At 36.9% G+C, this 20901-nt stretch overlaps 1 protein-coding gene and 1 long non-coding RNA gene across 3 annotated transcripts in view; both read left to right on the forward strand.

Moving 5' to 3' along the window:
* Positions 1-1190: 1190 nt before the first annotated feature.
* HTR1F (5-hydroxytryptamine receptor 1F) lies at positions 1191-2685 on the forward strand. The gene has a single exon (XM_044940462.1). It carries the CDS (start codon positions 1251-1253, stop codon positions 2349-2351), a length of 1101 nt encoding a protein of 366 aa, XP_044796397.1. The 5' UTR covers positions 1191-1250; the 3' UTR covers positions 2352-2685.
* Positions 2686-12261: 9576 nt separating this feature from the next.
* The window catches only part of LOC102399450, a 36435-nt gene continuing 27795 nt past the window's right edge, over positions 12262-20901 (forward strand). For both annotated transcript variants that reach the window (XR_006550169.1, XR_006550170.1), the window contains exon 1: positions 12262-12978. This is a non-coding gene — a long non-coding RNA (uncharacterized LOC102399450). The remainder of the gene's footprint in view (positions 12979-20901) is intronic.

Raw genomic sequence — 20901 nt, forward strand, 5'->3', positions numbered from 1 at the left:
ATTGCTCTTATTTGACTTGCAATTAAATAGCATGAACTGAAGTAAAAATTATAAGCTGAGTTTGGAGGGTTCCCTTTCAAAAATAAGGTTATAAGTAAGGTCTTGTAAAGAATAATTTCCATTTCAGAGTGCATGCCATTATGAGTTTTTCTTATTGGCAAGTTCACCTTGTTCAGTGTTTTCTTTAGGTCATATACATCCTTGTAATAATGGGCAGTATTGTATGGTTATTTGGTTCCAATCAGTTTTATTTTGTCCCTTTAAATCAAATTAACTTCTTATATCCACAAAGGCTACTAAACACTGTGAAATTTTCCTAATTTCATAAAATGATCATGGAATGCCAGAGATACACTAAAAATATTTTATTCTTGCATATTTTACTTTTTTATAACCTTTATATCCTGACATAAAATACACTGAAACTTCCTTTAGTCTCCACAAGCCCAATGATAATGTTTTCAACATAACTTTGAGCTAAGTACAAAATTGCTTATGATTTTGAATACTGCTTTTAAAATGATATTGTCTTATATTACATTATATAGTACACAAATATATACTAATGAAATGTGCTTTTAAAGCTTTTCTTTAGACAAAGAAAAACATAGCTAAGATTAACAAAGATTAAAAAAAAAATTTTTCTTATTGAAGGATAATTGCTTTACAGAATTTTGTTTTCTGTCAAACCTCAACATGAATCAGCCATAAGTATACACATATCCCCTCCCTTTTGAACCTCCCTCCCATCTCCCTCCCCGTCTCACCCATCTAGGTTGACATAGAGCCCCTGCTTGAGTTTCCTGAGCCATACAACAAATTCTCATTGGCTATCTATTTTACATATGGTAATGTAAGTTTCCATGTTACTCTTTCCATACATCTCACCCTCTCCTCCCCTAAGATTAATAAAGATTTTAAACACAATTTTATAATAGAGATTTTACTGATAGGTTAATTGACTCATAAAAATTGTTTTATTTGAGCCCTATTTTAAGAAACGTTTTTAAAGTTATTGTTTGTTACTGTTGCCTTTGGATTTCCTAAATTAAATGAAAAAGAAAATTGCAAGCTCAACTTCATTTTTTAAATCCATAGAGTATTCTGAGAAAGAGTACATGTATACTTAAAAACGAACAAACAGTATTCAGCAAGGAAGAAAAAAATCTTTGAAACCTTCTCTGAACTGTTTTCCCCCTCTTCTGTTACAGGTATCAACAGCTCTATTAATCTTCTAAAACAACAAAGAAATGGATTTCTTGAATTCATCTGATCAAAACTTGACCTCAGAAGAACTGTTAAACAGAATGCCATCCAAAATTCTGGTGTCCTTCATTCTCTCCGGGCTCGCACTGATGACAACCACCATTAACTCACTTGTAATTGCTGCAATTATTGTTACCCGAAAGCTGCATCACCCAGCCAACTACTTAATTTGCTCCCTTGCGGTCACAGATTTCCTTGTAGCCGTTCTGGTGATGCCTTTCAGCATTGTGTATATTGTGAGAGAGAGTTGGATTATGGGACAAGTGGTCTGTGACATCTGGCTGAGCGTTGACATTACATGCTGTACGTGTTCCATCTTGCATCTCTCTGCTATAGCTTTGGATCGGTACAGGGCAATCACTGATGCTGTTGAGTATGCCAGGAAAAGGACTCCCAAGCATGCTGGCATTATGATTACCATAGTTTGGATTATATCTATTTTTATCTCTATGCCTCCTCTATTCTGGAGGCACCAAGGAACTAGTCAAGAGGATGAGTGCATCATCAAACACGACCACATCATTTCCACTATTTACTCAACATTTGGAGCTTTCTACATCCCATTAACATTGATTTTGATCCTCTATTACAAAATATATAAGGCAGCAAAGACGTTATACCACAAGAGGCAAGCAAGTAGGATTGCCAAGGAGGAAATGAATGGCCAAGTCCTTTTGGAGAGTGGTGAGAAAAGCACTAGACTGGTCTCCACACCGTACATGCTAGAAAAGTCTTTATCTGATCCATCAACGGACTTTGATAAAATTCATAGCACAGTAAAAAGTCCCAGGTCTGAATTCAAGCATGAGAGATCTTGGAGAAGGCAAAAGATCTCAGGCACAAGAGAACGCAAAGCAGCCACTACCCTGGGATTAATCTTGGGTGCATTTGTAATCTGTTGGCTTCCTTTCTTTGTAAAAGAATTGGTTGTTAATGTCTGTGAAAAGTGTAAGATTTCTGAAGAAATGTCAAATTTTTTGACATGGCTTGGATATCTCAATTCCCTTATAAACCCACTGATTTATACAATCTTTAATGAAGACTTCAAGAAAGCATTCCAAAAACTTGTGCGATGTCGATGTTAGTTCAAAGAAGTTTATTATGAAAAGGTTGGGATTCTATTGAGGAGAAGTAACTAAATGAAGGTTAAATAAAGCATTTAAATTTTTAGAAGGAATTAAAGCTGCTAAGATGATATTAATATATATTTTAATAGCAACATGCATAGAAAATGTACTGATTTAAAGACATTTTTGACCATCATTCTAGAGTATGTGAAATTAGAATATAATTTATTGTTTGTAAACAATATTTTGCCTATGCCAAGTCCCTAACAAGCTAACTGGAAAAATATATATTATTAATAACTGATTTTTCAGGTTTATGTCTTATAACAATTATAGAAGAATTTTCTATTAACAACATACCTCCATCCATAATTTCTATATAATCCTATTGCTTTATTATATAATCCTATTATTTTATAGAAAAGATTAAATTCACCACAAAGCACACATTTCTCCTACCTAACCCTTGTCCCCTCTCTGTCTTACCCTGGGCAAAAGAGATAGGGGAAAGCTAAAAAAGACTTAGTGTGACAGCAGGAGATGTGAAAGTCAGAGGTCGATACTGTTTGTATTTAGATAGTAAAGAGTAATCATAAAATGAGTTAGGTACTGCAGAATAATTCTGGATATTGAACTCTGAATATTTAACATATTCTTTTTGTTTAATATGAACACCTAGAAGAATATTTCCTTAATCATACATTATCAACATTTGAAATCAAAGCCTTACCTTTAGTAGAAATAACTCAGGGAGGGTCAAGGGGGAGATGTTCTAAGTTTGTCATGTTTAGGAATCAGATTGAAGTCACTTAGTACCCTACGTTACTTGCCATAGATATTATATGCCTGTCTTTTTAAAAATATGACATATTTCATTTCTGTCAATGTTAATAAGCTCAGCTGCCAACTAAAATGTCTATGGTACTTTGCACTTTAGCAGATATTTCCTTTTTGTTAGAGAGAATGTGATAGAAATTCTTAGAACTTTCCACTGACTTCAGAAAATTCTCTGTAGTTTTCCAGTTGATAGAAATGAACAAGCAAAGATTCACATTATACTAATTATATACTAAATGTATAAGTCTCCTAATTAGTCCACTTCACAAGTTCAGTGAGCCAAAGCAATTTCATAAGTTTATCTACCATATTTATACAGGGATTTGAAAACAAAAGAACCATACTTCTGAGAAGATTTCACTTCATTTGAACCATCATGGTTATATGCTACCTTTTAATCTACCATCAAGCAAAATAATTTGAAAACAATAATACATCCCCTTTTGTTCTAAGGTGCACCTTTATGTATATTGTAAATATTCTTTCCCAGTCATGTGATTCAGAGTACATAATTTTTTTATGTATCAATGACACATTACTCTCAATCTAATAAGTATTTACAGAATTTTAATTTTGCATAAGGCATTGAGATGTACTATATAGAAGATACAGGAAATAATACACTATTTCTTCCTTTAAAATGTTTACAATCTAAAAAGTGAAACTAAAAAATGACACTATAATAGAAAAGAAAAAGATTGGCATGGAAGTTGTTTATATTTTTATGATAATTCAAAGGAAAAACCGCATCTGGTTGAGAAAAATCAGGAAAGTTTTATAAATAATTTATCCAAAACGAATATCAAAGAAACAACATTTGAGCACAAGATATGGAAGAGCATACTTCAAGTGGTGGCAAGATCAAGATTTCAGACTGCATCCTGGAAGTATTTAGTGGGACATGCTCATAAAATAACAATGAGTTTGGCAGCTACTTAGAATGCAGAAGAGATTAAAAGAGAAATTGGTCATTACTGTGACTGATTTTGAATGTTAGAAAAAGTCTACAGTCAGTTTGGTTGCTGTCTGTCAGTGAGTGGTCACTGATGCTTTTTAGCAGAAATATTACAAGTTTAAGGCAATTCTAAAAAAAAAAATCTGAATGATTTAAGCAGAGAGAGTACATAATAACTTTTTGTTAGAAAGCAATCATTATTGTGGACAAGAGGTGATAATGTCCTGAACTTGATTCTGACATTGGGGAACATAAAGGAAGAAACAGAAGAGAGATATTATGGAGGCAGAATCTACAGCAAACATGTTAATAAGCAGATGGACAGACAGACAGACATGAGTCACTGAGATAACTTGTTCTCAACAGAAATGAGGAGCTCATGAGAAGGGGCCTATTAGTGCAGTGATGACTTCTCTTTTGGGTACAACCAGGCACACAAAGACATGTGAAAGCCCACAGGTGCCTTCTGAGCAGTCTGGCCCAGGCCAAACTAACAAGCAGATGAGATTTATCTAAAGCTCTTGACGCCTCTTTTACCCTCTTCTCTTTATTTCCCAGTGTGTTGTGTTGACAGTCAAAGCCTGCTTGAGATCCTGTCATTCTCTGCTTATTTCTTTTTCTCCTTCTCACCAAAATTTGATTCTGTTATTTATCCAAAGACCTTGCTAAAGCTAAAATAATCTGTTAGTTTATTTACACCCACCTCAGAAATTTATATATTAATATTAGAGAATTCTAAGAGATATAGTCCATCAACCCATAGGATGAATTTTCAAGCAGGGTGAGGCTCACCCATATGCATGTACTACGTTCTCTGAGTTGAACTAAAGCTCAAATCTAGGAAAATAGTTTTCTAAGTAACAGAGAGTTAGAAGTTTATTTCTATGTGTTTGAAGCATTTTTTTATTCCAAGGGGATCACAACACGTTACAGTAATTATTCCATCTACATGTTTCTCCCACATGAAGATGTACATCATGCCATTCCTCATAAACTAATATGAGTGATTTCCCTTTAGTGTCTTTAAACGGTAGGTATGTAGGGGCTAATAACCTGTAATTTGCACTTAAAAAAATTGTATGAAGAACAGATAGCATATAACATAATATGCTTCTCTGAATACCTAGGATTATTTATTCTCTCAATGAAAATTTTCCAAGATACTAAAAGCTGATGATTTCTCCTGAATAAAATTAATTTTCACACCCACAACAAATGTAATGATATAATAATGCATACACTTAACTATAAGGTAGAAGAAAATAATATCGACCCAGGGATTGAACCCCTATCTCTTATGTTTCCTGCCTTGGCAGGTGGGTTCTTTACCACTAGTGCACCTGGGAAGCCCAATAAATATCACGGAAAATGGTTAAATATGAGCTAATGAAGGTTAAGTTCCTGCTACAATTTTAAATATATCAGCACCAGAAAAGTAAGTGGAGGATTTGTTTTTGTTCTAGTATTTCTAAATATTTAATATTTCCAAATATCTAATATCTTCTAAATATTTGCAAATGAAGGATGTGTAAATGGCAAGGTCAAAACACCAAAGAAACATAGGAAGCCAAGCTACAGAGTACTAAATTCAGCCCAACCATTTGGCATAGCCATGTACAAATCATGTTTGAAAGTTCACTTCCGTTTATGAAATATGGTCTGTTTTAGAGGGTTGGTATGAGAATTTGTGTCCCTCCTCCTTAATTGCTTGTTTTGTTTCACAGTAGATGCCCCCACCCCCACCGCCACTCAGAGTCAAATCCATAGCGTAAACAGTTTATCCAGGTACTAGCAGTTGATGGGTCAGCTCCTGTACAGGATGCATTTCCATTTTGAATCTCTAAAAACAATCTTCCTTTCCTTTTCCTGGTGAACTTGATTCACCTCCACTCCTACCTCAAACCCCGCCCTGTGCTCTAGGTTACTCTAGTTTCCTGTTTCCCAGTGAAGAAAAGCTTCTTTTGGACTCGCTTCCAAATTCTTCTAGCCTTTCCAAATTTTAAAGTTCCTTTGTAAAGCATAATCCCCATATTCACAGGCTCAATCTTAATCTTAAGAGTTCAACTCTTAAACTCTGTATCAAGAGTTTCATGTCAAAAAGAAATAGAGAAAAACTGGAAACCAGTTACTAGAACATTTGCTCCAGCAAATATCATGAAAGTGGGAGTGGTTATTTGCTTCCAAGTGACATGCTTTCCTCTGCCTCACGGAGTGAACAGCTTCTTCATGAATTTACACAAGAACTTTTTTGACTTGTGGTCAGAAAATCAAGTTTACTGCATTGCAGTAGAAAGGAAACTTGAAGGATTTTTCCTTAATATATTTTAAAGTCCTTCAAAAATAATCCTGCTCAATTAAAAATGTGTCCACATGAAACTGTTTTAGAAAATGTGTTTCTAATACCCTCCTAATAACTAAAGTGATTATATTTAGACCTTTATTTTGCCAGAAAGTAGTTCCAAAGGCAAGTTAATATTTCTGTCTTGAATAAAGTAATATTTTCTTACAGCACTGTGATAATTTCATGGTATTGTGAATCAATATGCTTTCCTCTATCATTTAAATGAGAAACTTGTTGAGATAAATATTTTCCAACATCATAATAAATCTTCACAAAACATGATAGTACTTGAAATCTGCCTGAGAAAGATAAAATTTTTTCAAAGAATTTGCACTCCCTGATTAGTCCAGAAATGATAAATTCTGAGGAAAAAATGTATCATATTATTTTGATTAAAAATAAATTTTGTCAAACTACATTTCAGTAAAGTTCAAGTTTAGTCATAGTTCTGATTTCTATCATGGAGTGTTTCTAGGTCTGCAAGGACAGTAAAATGATTTTACTGGTTTATGAAGATACAGCAAAACTTGTTATGTCTTTTTTCTTATTCTCTCCAATAAACTTTTCATTATATCCTGTTAATAATCCTAAATCATATGTAATTAACATTCATTCCTAACATTATAATTTACTATATCATTATATTTCATATGTTGCATCATTAATTGTTATATAATTATAATTGCATTATATTGCTAGGTCTTGCTGCCTTTGAGTTTTCCCTGTCCCAACTCTTACTAATAAAATAAAATTTTACTTATCCACATCCCCCCATACACACACACATTGAAAATTTCTTCTTTGTGTTAGTTGGCCTGGCTAGGATTTGAGTGGATCTCAGACCCTAGTAGTGAGTGTGTGTGATTTTGCAGATGTTAAGAAGGACTGAGGGCTTCCCCTGTGGCTCTGTTGGTAAAGAATCTACTCTCAATGCAGAAGACCTGGGTTCGATCCCTGGGTTGGGAAGATCACTTGGAGAAGGGAAAGGCTCCCCACTCCAGGATTCTGACCTGGAGAATTCCATGGACTGTATAGTACATGGGGTCACAAAGAGTCGGACACGACTGAACAACTTTCACTTCACTTCACTTCACATCTTCAAGAAGGACTGAACTGGAAAAAAATAAATAATTTTCTTAGCACACAGCACACTACTGAACTTGAAAGAGAAAGGAGGGTCAAATTTCAGCACAAAAAGGAGTCCTTTAAATTTGAGATTTTAAAAACCAGTATGCAGAAGAATCACCTGAAATGCTGGCTACAAAGGCAGATTCCAAAGACTCTCAGTTGGTGAGTTCTGAATGGAGACCCAGAATCTGAGTTTTAGCAGGGTTTTCCAGCTATTCTAATGAAGATGGAGCTAGGAGCTTTTTCAGAAACTATTGCTTGAAAGCTCCCAGCTAGCTAGTTAAGTATTTTATAGGGTATAGTTGGTGGCACTAGGGGGAAAGAACCCACCTGTCAATACAGGAGACATAAGAGATGTGGGTTCAATTCCTGGGTCAGGAAGATCCCCTGGAGCAGGGCCTGGTAACCCACTACAGTATTCTTGCCTGAAGAATCCCATGGACAGAGGAGCCTGGCAGGCTCCAGTCCATAGGGTTGCAAAGAGTTGGAAATGACTGAGCACACACTCATATACACAGTTACAGTGACTGGGGGCTTCCCAGGTGGCACAGTGGTAAAGAACCCATCTGTCAGTGGAGGAGACAAGAAAGGCAGGCTTGATCCCTGGGTCAGGAAGATTCCCCTGGAGGAGGAAATGACATCCCACTCTAGTATTCTTGCCTAGAAAATTCCACGGACAGAGGAGTTTGGCAGGCTGCAGTCCCTGGTGTCACGAAGAGTCAGGCATGACTGAGCTCACGCATTTGTGCACACACACACACACACATTTATAACTGAAAATGAAATTTTGCCACCATTTTGTTAGGTCCAGTCAGAATTGCTACTATATGAAAAGTGCCTAATGCAAAACTGAACAGAATTAAAAACCGGCATTGCTAAGTAGATTCTAAAGCACTAAATTAAACAAATTATTTATCAATATATTATTTAAATTTTTTATGACAAAGAATGGAAGCTTTTATCACATAGGAAATAATTTAAAAGAGTCAAATAGTCTCTAGATTTCCCAGCAAGATTACTGGAGTAGGTAGCCATTTCCTCCTCCATGGTATCCTGACCCAGAGATCGAACCTGGGTCTCCTGGGTCTCCTACATTGCAGGTGGATTCTTTACCGCTGAGCCACCCAGATTTGAAATCAGAAAAGTCTAAAAGGGAGCCCTGACTCTGCTAATCATTGACTTGATGTTAAGCAAGTTTTATCTATACTGCTTGCCTCAAATTTGAGTTGAAAGACTAAGGAAGTAGAGATAAAGCAAACACCCTTGAAAAACACTAATGGACCACAAAATGTAAATTAGCATTATCATTATTCTCTACGGTAGGTCTGGAATGAGTCAGAGCACACCACAGGGAACCTGGTGTTCTGGATTATACACTGCTTCGTCTGTATCTGGAGAGAAGTGAGTAACTGATGGCCTCCTGCTTCTGGCTCTCCCTGGGCACTCTGTCCTTAGTAGAGCAATAACTCTCAATAACCCCATCTGAAGCTACAGGAAAGCTGCCCTGCTGGGCACTGAGCAGTCTCTTCCTTGCTGTATCCTGCCATCCCTATTACTAAAGCCTGGCACTATGGAAACCTGGTTAGCTTTCTTGAAGGATACAATACAATTCTATGTATTGAAATCAGAACTGCAATTATTCCAGCATGGATTTCTTCTATCGATATATTCAAGGTGACTTCCCATATGTTTCAGGATTAGGGGTTTAGTTTAATCCTTTAACTACTAAAGGATTTTCATATTTGAAGACAGCATTTGACATGAGAACTCGTCTTCTGAAATGAGAGCTTTTAAGTTGATGAAAATAAGACTGGAGGCTTAAATTTTTTTGAGTGTAAGAAAAAACACTACTATATAAAAATATTAAATTTAAAGCAACTATTCAATAATGTCTCCCTATTGCTTATTACATTGCATTAGACTCTCTGGCTTGGTCCTAGTACTAGGGCCTTAATATTACTAACAAAAGATAACCACTCTCTGCTGCTGCTGCTACTAAGTCACCTCAGTCGTGTCCGACTCTGTGTGACCCCATAGACGGCAGCCCACCAGGCTGTCGCGTCCCTGGGATTCTCCAGGCAAGAACACTGGAGTGAGTTGCCATTTCCTTCTCCAGTGCATGGAAGTGAAAAGTGAAAGTGAAGTTGCTCAGTCGTGTCTGACTCTTAGCGGCCCCATGGACTGCAGCCTACCAGGCTCCTCTGTCCATGGGATTTTCCAGGCAAGAGTACTGGAGTGGGGTGCCATTGCCTGCTCTGAGGACCTTATTCCCCACTATCTTCTCTCACCCCAACATTTGCTGTCTTCTCCACCCAGTCCTTCTCTTCACTGTGTTCTCACTGTGTCTTGCTCATTCTCCTCTCAATTGCTCTCAGTATTTTTTCCTTCCCACATGAAGTGCCCTCCATCTCCCCTGCTGATGCAATTCATATTTCAGAGCACAGATGAAATTCCACTTCCTCTGTGAAACTAAATTTTTACTCCTTTTCAATACTGTAAGGACACAATATGGTCTTCAATAATTCCTTATTTGTTTTTCATATCATTAATTTCTTCATTAGTGTTTGGTATTCATACCAACCAAAAAGTAATTCAAGTTACTTAAGGGACATATGTTTATTTCTTTATATTCCTTCCATACTTAATGACAAAAATTTTTGAATACTGATCTCCTTCTCTAAGTGGGCCTGGTACATTCCACTGTGTCCTAGTAACTAGATATTTTCACAGTTGATTTATCTTTATTCCTAAATTTAATAAAAAGGAATACCAGTCACTTATTATTAAAAAACAAACTGAGAAGTAATTAGTGTGTTTTGCTAGAAATAGAAAGCTAGTTCTTGTTTTTCAATGATTAGATAATATCTTAGTGATCACGAAAGACATGAAATTCATAGAACATTAACTTTTGGCAATATCTATGCATTATGAAAAATTTGCTGTTTGGTAATTATACATTGTAAACCATATATGCACTATATAAAAATGCTTTAAACTGCCTATTCTAAAGACAGTATTTTAACTGCTATTCTAAAACAGATATAAATAAATACTTAGTCATATTAGAACTCAGCTATTGGTTTCCTGCCCACCTGACATGAATATCTCCTCTTCCTACTCCTCGCCCAGCCTCAGTCCCCTTCTGCTCCAAAATGTGTATGTGAATGAAAAGAGGATGGCATTTTAGAGTAGGAAATATCTCTGCAGTGAAGTAGAAGATGCAATATGTTCTTCAGTTCAAAAGGAATAGTTCTTACTTCCTGGGGAATTCTAGAAATGACTCTGTATATTTTTAAAAGCCAGAGAAACATTTCTTAACAGTTTCACTTATCCCAAGCATCTTAAAAGAGATAATAAGTAATTGGGGCCTGTATGTACCTCACTATCCCATATTATTATGGTACAGGCACTTTTAGGCTGACTAGACACAGAAATGTCAACTCTTTAAAACTGCCCAGCTCTACAGCAAGTCCCTGAGAATCAACTCCAATGGAGGGGAACACAGTGTGTTAACTCTGGATGCCCGACTGAACTTCCCTTGTTGTCCAAGGGTCCATCTTCATCCACAAACTCAGGTTCTAGTTACATACTCCTAAAGAAGGGAATAAAAGGTGAATTGTGAGTTCATATTTTTGTCTATTTTCATTTATGCTGATCTTTCAAAGTATAGAACCCCAACCCAGCAATAACTTTAAGCTTGATTTTCTTTTTTGTTGTATTTCCCTGTTAAAGTTTAAATACTATCTATTCTACTTGCCATACTTACACAAAAATAATTCCAATTATAAATGCATGTGTGCTTTAGGAATCTTCTGTCCTTTTCCCTGTTCTTATAGTATGTCATAAGCAAAACATCTAGTGGCTCAAGTTGGATAATTGGCTTCTTATGTTTGTATTTTCCACTGAGTAATCAATGAACTAGAATTCTATATGTATACTGTTAAATCTGAGCCAAAACTTTAAATGTGTTTTTCTCAAATCTTCCCATGATAAAAAATAATATATAATGGTTATTATCGTTAGTAAAAAAAAAAAAAAAAAACAACCATGAAAACCACTTACATTTAACAGTTTTAATATCAATTGCCCAAACTATAGAAAATGTTCAAACATGAATTCTGAAGTCTATGAAATATGAAAGTCTGCTCAGTTTGTTGCTATTAAAGGGTAATAAAAAGAAATATATTCTGGAATTTGATGTTGCTTAGCCCCAAAACAGTAAAATGTGAAATAAACCATATCCTTCAAATAATGTGTTGGCTTTCACTTTATCATTTCAGAACATCCTATAGTATTCTATTTAAAAACTACAAAGGAAGAGTAAAAATATGAAGCAGACGTAGATTTTAAGTGTTCAAATGTTTTTATGTTTATGGAAGTAAACATAAAACATAAACAGTGTTTATGGAAGACTGAGCTATAGCATGAGTCTCCTTTGTTTGACAATATAACCTACAATAAGTTCACTTCTGGTCCTTTGGTTAGCTCAAAGAATTCACATTATCATTTGTAAAGTTCTGTTTAGCGTGAAGACAATTCCTTTTATTTTCTTGAATTAAAAAAAAATATCAGTAAAAAGTAGTTACTGGTGTGTTGTTACTAAGTAACATTCAAGAGCAAATGAAAAAGGACAGGAATTTTCTTCATTCCTGCAATGAGTTCTAATTTTTGAGTTCCTAGGAATAGTTGTGACTGTAATTACATTGTATGTATGTGTTAGATTTTTGAGATACAGCTTGTTTCACCTTTTCCCTCTCAAAATAAATCTTAATAGAGACGAAGTGAAAAAAACGTTGGCACTTAAGAGGACAGGAAGAAAAGGTTACAGTGCTGATTAAATAAAACCTGTTTGCCCATATTCCATAAAGGAATATATTCACTAGTTATTAAAACTATATTAGAAGGAAATAATAAGAAAAAAACCCAAACATCTGCACCTATTCTCAAATATTTGTAAATAGGTATTGTACTTCCTGGAGAGATGTGAGTTGTTTGATTTTACTTGGTTCTTCGTTCCTCCCTCTCTTCCGCATTCTCCATCCTTCTCCTTCTTTAGATGACACTATCAATTTAGTCTACTCAGCTGCGATTTATACAATGGAACTTTCGAGAGTCTCGGAGCCCTGCTTGCTGCAGTGTTAATCGAAACCTGCAGCCACTACTTGAGACAAGCGCACAGCCACACCTGCCCCCTTGTGTTCGCCTGCGGTCTCGTCCTCATTCCGGAAGTTCGAGGGCTCGGAGTTTGGAGCATGCGCAGTCACAGGAGCCCGCGAGTTCGTGAGTACCCAGACGTCTACGCTCCGCGTCAGCTACTGGGTTCGTGCAGAACTAACTTGAGTGTAAAAGATTGGCGAGTTTACTTCAGACTACTCAGCTTGCTGGTAATGATTTTTTGCTACAGCAGTGGACCTCCTTGATGAGTCTTTAGAGCAAACTTTGTCTTGTACTTTGTCAGCCTAAATCAGCTGAATTTAACTTTGTGGTGATAGCGCAGTCGGAATACCACGTTTGCCTGTTTAAAGATACAGATGCTCATATCACCTCTTGACAGTGGTCTTAAAAGATCTTGCGGGTGTCAACTGAAATAAAATCGAACCGTTCAAATAAAGTAGAACTGTTCCAATTGACAAACAAAAAGCCTGGGTTTCTCTATATACTTTTCCAAGTATTTGTGGAAAGAATAAGACAAAGTATTTCTTAGAGATAAGGTAGAGAATGAGATTTGGATCAATTTCCTCCTCTGAAAAAAAAACTGCCATATAACTTTAAAGATGTTTTTCCATCATCTTTTCCTTTCTTTTTTTCTTTTAACGTGGAAGTCGCTCAGTAGTGTCCGACTCTTTGTCACCCCATGGACTGTAGCCAGCCAGGCTCCTTTGTCCATGGGATTCCCCAGGCAAGAGTGCTGGAGTGGGTAGCCATTCCCTTCGCCAGGGGATCTTTCCAACCCAGGGATCGAACCCAGGTCTTCCGCATTGCAGGTGGATTCTTTACCATCTGAGCTACCAGGGAAGCCCTTTGTGCCATTGCCTTCTCCGTTTTTTCTTTAAGGAATCTACAATTTAACTGTAGTGGATCATAAATTCGGATTTAAGTTGTCCTCTTTGCGGTTCATTGGAGTTCCTGCTTCTAATACTTGTTTTCTTTCACCAATTGTGAAAACTTCTCAGTCAGTATCTTGAAATATAGTCCCTACCTCATGCTCGCTCCTCCCCGCCTCCTCTTCATTCTTGTGGAATTCCAGTTAGATATCCGTTAGGCCATCTTATTTTGTCCTTCATGTCTCTTTCATATTTTTCTGCTTCTTTGTATCTCTGGACTTCAGTTACAGATAATTTGGTGTAAACCATCCATGGAATTTTAAATTTCTATTAATTTTTCATTTCTAGAAGTCTTGTCTTTTTAAATATGTATTCTTTACGCATGACTTTCATGCCTTTTATATTTTGGACATTTTAAACAAATTGATTTTTATTTTTGCTATCTGACAATCCTATATCTGAAGACTCTTGAGCCTTAATATTTATGGTGCCTTGTTTCCATATGTGTTCATTGACATTTTTTCTTTTTACCTCAGGCTCTCGTTTTTATTTGAACTTGATCTGTGAAAATTCTTTGAGGCTTGGGACGCAGGTGGATTCTTCCATGGGAGGATTAGCATTTGTTTCCATGAGACATCTGTGGGCATTACAGTGCTATATCAGTTTAAACTGAACTACTTGTTGACTGGAGGAGTTTGTGTGTGTGTGTGTGTGTGTGTGTGTGTGTGTATTTCATAATACCATGTGATCTGTGTTCAAAATACAATATTAAATAGAAGTCAGATTGTGGTTATGAATTTTCAGGAGAAGTCCTTTTTTCACCTCCAGTTAGAATTAAGATGTTCATGTTTCAAGATGGGCAATTTTCTTTTTTTTTTTTTTCCAAATTCCAGATTGGTGTCAGTGTATAGTTCTAGTTCATTTTTAAACTGAGAGTATAACATTTCGGGAGTCTAGTGTCATTTAAAAGGGAGACTCCTAATATAATCCCTAATTTGAATGGAGTGTGAGCTTTGTCTCTTATCCCTGAAACCTTAAAAATTAATACCTCGGATCATCTGAGCTCAGCAATGCCATTAAGGCAAAAAGTAACCTCAGTGCTTTACTTACCTTTTGGAGTTCCTGCCTTTAACTCATTTTTAGCCTAAGTAGTGTTAACTTTCTTGGTTAATATTTGCATACGTTTAAGATTTTTAAAGATAGTTTTGCTCAGCAGTTAGGGCCAGTCTGATACTTAGTACATTGTGTTTCTGGTATTATGGTTTATTGGTAACATCTACAATTATACATCAGTGTTCAGGTTGTTTTATCTCTGAATCTTTTTTTAACCTTTTAATTTCATCTTGATTTTGGCTTTTATTGGATTATTTACTGGTATTATGTTATTGCATAGCATAAAGCATTGGGCACTCTGTAGTTTTCGATATGCTTACTTCCAGACTTTTGCTTTTTATGAACTGTGTCTCTGTTCTTTTTTTCCTCCCTTTCTTCTATTTTCCTCTCCAGCCCTCCGTTCCATTTTTTCCCTTCTTTTTTGCTCTATCATAGTTCTGTAATTACTATGTAATTTATCTTGGTCACATTTATCATCAGATACTGCTACCCAACTGAACATAGTGTAGATGTTCCTTGAATCACTTCCTGTCTTTCCTGTACCCAGTCGGTCTTCTTTCAAGCTTATAGGCATGCAGAGATGGCCGAGGTGCAGGCCGCGTGTGTGGGGACAGCAGGGTGGAGCCCTGCTGTGGATAAGTGTTACCCGTGCTGTAGACCTGGCATCTGAGTTCTTTTCAGAGATTCTGTTATGAGAGAATTCTTGGGTTGCTGTCATTCCAACATCATACAGTTCTGTTCAAGATAGTCAGCTTATCAACCTTTCTTATCACTAATGAATTTTCAACTTAGGTTTTATTTTTATGCATCTCTCCTTCATTTTCCTCAGAGATGCCTACTTCTCTGTGCATGTATTTCTAAATTAAATGACATTAATGAGAACTTGAGAAATACTCTAAACTCATTTTTCATGAGTAATTCTTCTGGGAGATGAAGGGAAGGTTAAGAGGTGTAAAACAACATGACAGCATTTTCTTTGTCTTTTTTTGACCCCATTTCTTTATGGCATTAGATTGTGATCCTCTGTCTTCTTGCTGCTGTTAAGTTTTATCCTCCCCTCTTTTGTAGGTTTTTGTTGCTGTTGTTATTTATTTGATTATTGATTTAGATATTGGGGAATCTTGCTTCATTCCGCTGTCCTTAGCCAAGTAAACCTTACTTTAAAAATTGTTGTTGTTGTTCAGTCGCTAAGTTTGTGTCCAACTCTTTGCAACCTCATGGACAACAGCATGCCAGGCTCCCCTGTCCCTCACCATCTCCCAGAGTTTTCTCAGATTTCTGTCCATTGAGTCAGTGATGCTATCTAGCCATCTCATCCTCTGCCACCCGCTTCTCCTTTTGCCTTCTATCTCTCTCAGCATCAAGGTCTTTTCCAATGAGTTGGGTCTTCACATCAGGTGGCCAAAGCATTGGAGCTTCAGCTTCAGCCTCAGTCCTTCCAGTGAATATTCAGTGTTGATTTCTTTTAGGGCTGACTGATTTGATCTTGCTGTTCAAGGGACTGTCAATAGTCTTTTCCAGCACCACAGTTCAAAAGCATCAGTTATTTGGTGCTCAGACTTCTTTATGGTCCAACTCTCACATCTATGCATGACTACTGAAAAAAACCATAGCTTTGATTATACAGACCTTTGTCAGCAATGTGATATCTCTGCTTTTTAATATACTGTCTAGGTTTATTGTAGCTTTCCTTCCAAGGAGCAAACATCTTTTAATTTTATGGCTGCAGTCACTGTCTGCAGTGATTTTGGAGCCCTGCAATACAAATTATTCTTTTTATTAATGGCTTTATTTTAGATACTTAGGTTTTAATAATGTATGTTTGTTAAAGATATTGTGCATTCTATATAAATTATCACTACCCATAGAAGAAGACACAAGCAGGGATACAAGAAAATTATTTTTGTTGGTATAATTCTGGGTGCCTGGCATATGTGATATCCTACTGGGAGAGCCAAGATAGAGTAAGTCCTGGTTGTCTGCAAGAAAGATCTAGAAGTACCAGAGGAATAAGTGCTAAACATAGATTTGAGTGCTTCCTTTCTACTAACAAGCAACCAAGCACTTATTTTTACTTAAACAAAAAAGCCACATTGTGAACTAGCCCTCAAGCTTTGTTGCCAATCAACTCCTCCTGCAAGCGTATTTGCTGCCCTCTGCAGGCTGACGTAAAACTTACAGGTAACATTGAAATTCTGGAAAAAGCAAAACCCCCCTATATTCCAGTACAGATGTATATTCCTGAACTTGAACCAAGAATGCTCATGAAATCTTACAAAGTATTTCTATTTCTGCTGCCTAGATGCCATGTGACTTGGAACTATTACTTGTTAGATGACTGAGAAATGGAGACCTCTTTTGAGTTTAGTATTAAAAAAAAAAGAAGTATGCTTAAGGTAGAAATTAAATGTTGATTTGGGTTTGATTCTTAAATCACAGTTCAATCTAGAGGTCCATATATGAAATATTTCTTGATGTTATTTTTTCCCCTGCATTTTCTTTTGCTAGTTGACCCTCCCTCATTCAAGGAAATTTCTCTGGAATAAATATTAAATATTGCCCTTCAGATTCAGAAACTGTGATGCAAATATAACATATAGCATTAGAAGAGACTATTTGCCTCATTTAGTCCCCAGTGATTAGACTGTAAATTATGGGGTAGAAAATCCAAAATGTATTGAGGGGACTGAGAGTGAAAGGCTTTTGCACCTACTTTCCACTATGACCCTGAGCAGCTGAGTTCCCACAGAATTAGCTACTCTAGAAAAGTACAGTAGCAATCTCTTAAATATAGGTGCATAGGGTACGGGGGCAGAAATGGGACTGACGCAGGCCCAGGGAGCATCCTAGAGCCACTAATGGCATGAGAGTTCTTTCGAAAGACTGTAGATGTAGAAGTGAGAGAGAGAAGCATCTGCCCTGCAGGGGCCCTAGGAGTACAGGAAGACACTACAGAAGATCAGATCTTGGCTGCAATCACATCTTAATATTGATGCCACGATGGAGAAAAGGTGTCAGAGTACCTTATAACATGAGTTACATTTCAAAGATTACGACGTGGCATTGACACAGACCAAGCAAGAGAAGTAGATGTACTTTCCCAAACAGAGGAAGAAAGAGGGGTGTGGAGGGTAGATTCTGAATTTGAGTAAAGCACGAAATACTCAGAAATCCCGGGAGCAATAGAGTTTACTGGAAATTAAGCTTTATTCTTCAGAAGAATGGGTTCTTAAGAGAGTGCTCATCGAGATACAAGAAAAATAAAGTTAGCATTGGTTTTCACACCAGCATTTGTGATTAGAAAGATTTAAGTGAAGGTTCTGAAAGAGGGTGAACGACTCAATGACCTATATGGGGAAAGAATCTAAAGAAGAGTGGATATATGTACGTGTGTAACTGCTTCTCTTTGCTGTACACCTGAAACCAACATTGACACAACATTGTAAATCAACTATACTCCAATAAAAATAAAAAAAAGAAAGTGAAAGATTCACTGAAAGAGAGTGAAAGATTCAAACGAAGGTTCTGAATAAATCTCTCCAGCTGTGGGACTTGGCATTTGTCCATCCTTCACTAGCTTCTTAGTCTTTGTTCACACTTGGTGTCCAGAGTTTCTCTTTATGTTGTCTACCTTTAGCCCCTTAGTTTGGATAACTTTCCCCAACTCAAAAAAACAGCAGCAGGAAGACAGGTATTATATCAGTTTTGCTTATCATTTGTCTCCACTGCCTAGAACGGTTCCTAGCTTATGGTACATGCTTAATCAGTTTAGTTCAGTCACTCAGTCATATCTGACTCTTTGTGACTCCATGGACCGCAGCACACCAGGCTTCCCTGTGCATTACCAACTCCTGGAGTTGACTCAAACTCATGTCCATCAAGTCGGTGATGCCATCCAACCATCTCATACTCTGTCGTCCCCTTCTCCTCTCGCCTTCAATCTTTCCCAGCATCAGGGTCTTTTCCAATGAGTCAATTCTTCTCATCTGGTGACCAAAGTAATAAATAATCATTAAAATGAAATAATTTTTAAATTAGATGACTAAAGCTCAGATGAGAAACAGTATTTTGTGAGACAAAATTAAGGCAAAATACTACTTTCACCTTTTCCGTCTCATTAATAGACTATGAGTAAGTTTTATGGATACTTGGTGTGTGGCAGTTCCTAGGACGTAATTTGGAAATTATAAGAGATTTCACCATGTGTCAACACAAAGGGCTGGCAGATTTTATCTTTTCTTAGAATTATATTTTAAGTGTTACAGTTTACTATTTTCTGGGTGACCTTTTAATCATCCATCTCTGCAGCTTCACATTACTAGAAAGAGTGGGAAAGGGTTCAGAGATGTATTCATAAGGCAAAAAATAAGAGGACAAGTTCTAAATTAGCTTAGTATTTCAAACAAACATTGTTGTTTGCTGCCCCTTACTGGTAAGATAATAAAATTGCTAAATCACATTTTAAAAGTATAGTTGTTGGCATTGAAATCAGATTTTATAGGAAATAGCCCCTTTATCTCACACACACACACACACACACACACACACACGAAATTACACAAGTGAATTGTCTCAAATACTGAGTAGCATATGGGATGAGTCACTTAATTGAAAGCAGTTTTCTGGCCTTCAGTTTGGATAATTGTGGAGAAAAGTTAAGTAGGGAAAGTACTAAAACAAGCCTCATGTGTGAGGTGCTCTCCCTTGCTTGAAAACTTGAAAGTTATCATTGGCAACAAATACAGTCAGTTAATTTCCTTGAAGGGATAGTTTTATTTTTGAGAAAATATGTTTCAAGTTTCTACATCTGGATAACCAGGGGTTGTCTACCAGTCACTCTTTCAGGTAAAAATGGCATTCCTTGAAGAGCAGCAGCTAATTCAGATTGCAGTGGAAACCAGAGCCCAGGCTCTTTCGTCACGATAACCATCATAATACATCATTATTCAGCAAAAGTTTTTTGTGCACACTTTCCATGTTATCACACAGAAGTTAGAGAGCAGCAGGACTGAACTTCCAGGAGAACACAGCACAGAGCCCAGAGGGCTCTCAGCGAAGGGGGTTGGGCTTCTGAACGCAGAGCCAGCAGTTCTGCCCTCGTCCCTGTTAATGGTTAATGAGCCCAGGGATTCTGAGTAATGTTCTACCTTTAGTGCCAGGTTGGCTCTCCATGGAGAGCTTTAATTTGGGCATGAAATGGCCATGGAGGTGATCCAGAACTGTAGATTAACAACTGAATCTGTGGTTTCCTCTGCTATATCATCAGGAAACCCCATATCTCCAGGGGCTGGGTTGAGATAGGCAGCCCCAAACAGTGTACAGAAAGGACCTAATTCTTAGTAAACAGGTAAAAAGATTATGGATAAGAAGACAATGCTAAAAATCTAGTCTAAAAGACAAGACAAGGTTGAAAATAGAAAGTGAATAATGAAGGCAGAAGTCAGGATAGGAGAGAGCAGACAAAAGGAGGAAGCAATTGAAAAAACACTTTGTGCGAAAGCTGAAGAAATAAAAGCCTCCATCAGCACAAGAGTTCCAGCAATCGCCCCATTATGGCACCTGGTATGTGATATGGGGCTTAAAGGCAGCTCCATAGAGGAATTATGCAGGGCTGCAACCGACAGCTAGGTGGGAGAAAAGTACCTGAAGCTGAAAGAGAACAGGATCAGAAAAAGTGGCCCCAGGAAGGGATCTAAGAGTCAGAAGGTAATTCCAGGCAGAGATGCATCCTCCCCTGTCTCTGTCTGTCCTCTGACCTTCTCAGTGAGCTACTGGAAAGAATAGTGCTGTCTCCTCTTGCTCATTTTCAACTCTTTGCACTCAAACTTCATCCCCTACACTTCACCCATCATAAATGTCATCAGTGGCTTTCTAACGGAAAAATCTTATAACCTTACTTTCATTCTCCTTTTGCAACTTTATTTCCATCAAACCTCTTCTCAAAAGTCTCCTGATCAAAAGCTTTCTCTTAGAAGAGAAACCTTTCTTAATTCCCCCAAATAAAACAGTGCTCATTGTCGTGCAGTCAGTATTCCTTATGTTATCCTCTTTTTATGTTTATTTTTTAAAAATCCCAGACATAGGAAAGTAAACTGAACTGCTTCAAAAGTTACCTAATTCATGGGCAAGCTTGTTTTATCTTGTTCCTCA

Source organism: Bubalus bubalis, chromosome 1 (genome assembly GCF_019923935.1).
Source record: "Bubalus bubalis isolate 160015118507 breed Murrah chromosome 1, NDDB_SH_1, whole genome shotgun sequence".
In the NCBI taxonomy this organism is placed as follows: domain Eukaryota; kingdom Metazoa; phylum Chordata; class Mammalia; order Artiodactyla; family Bovidae; genus Bubalus; species Bubalus bubalis.

Excerpts from the sequence above, each read along its gene's own strand:
- HTR1F (XM_044940462.1), top strand. The coding sequence starts at position 1,251 with ATGGATTTCTTGAATTCATCTGATCAAAACTTGACCTCAGAAGAACTG.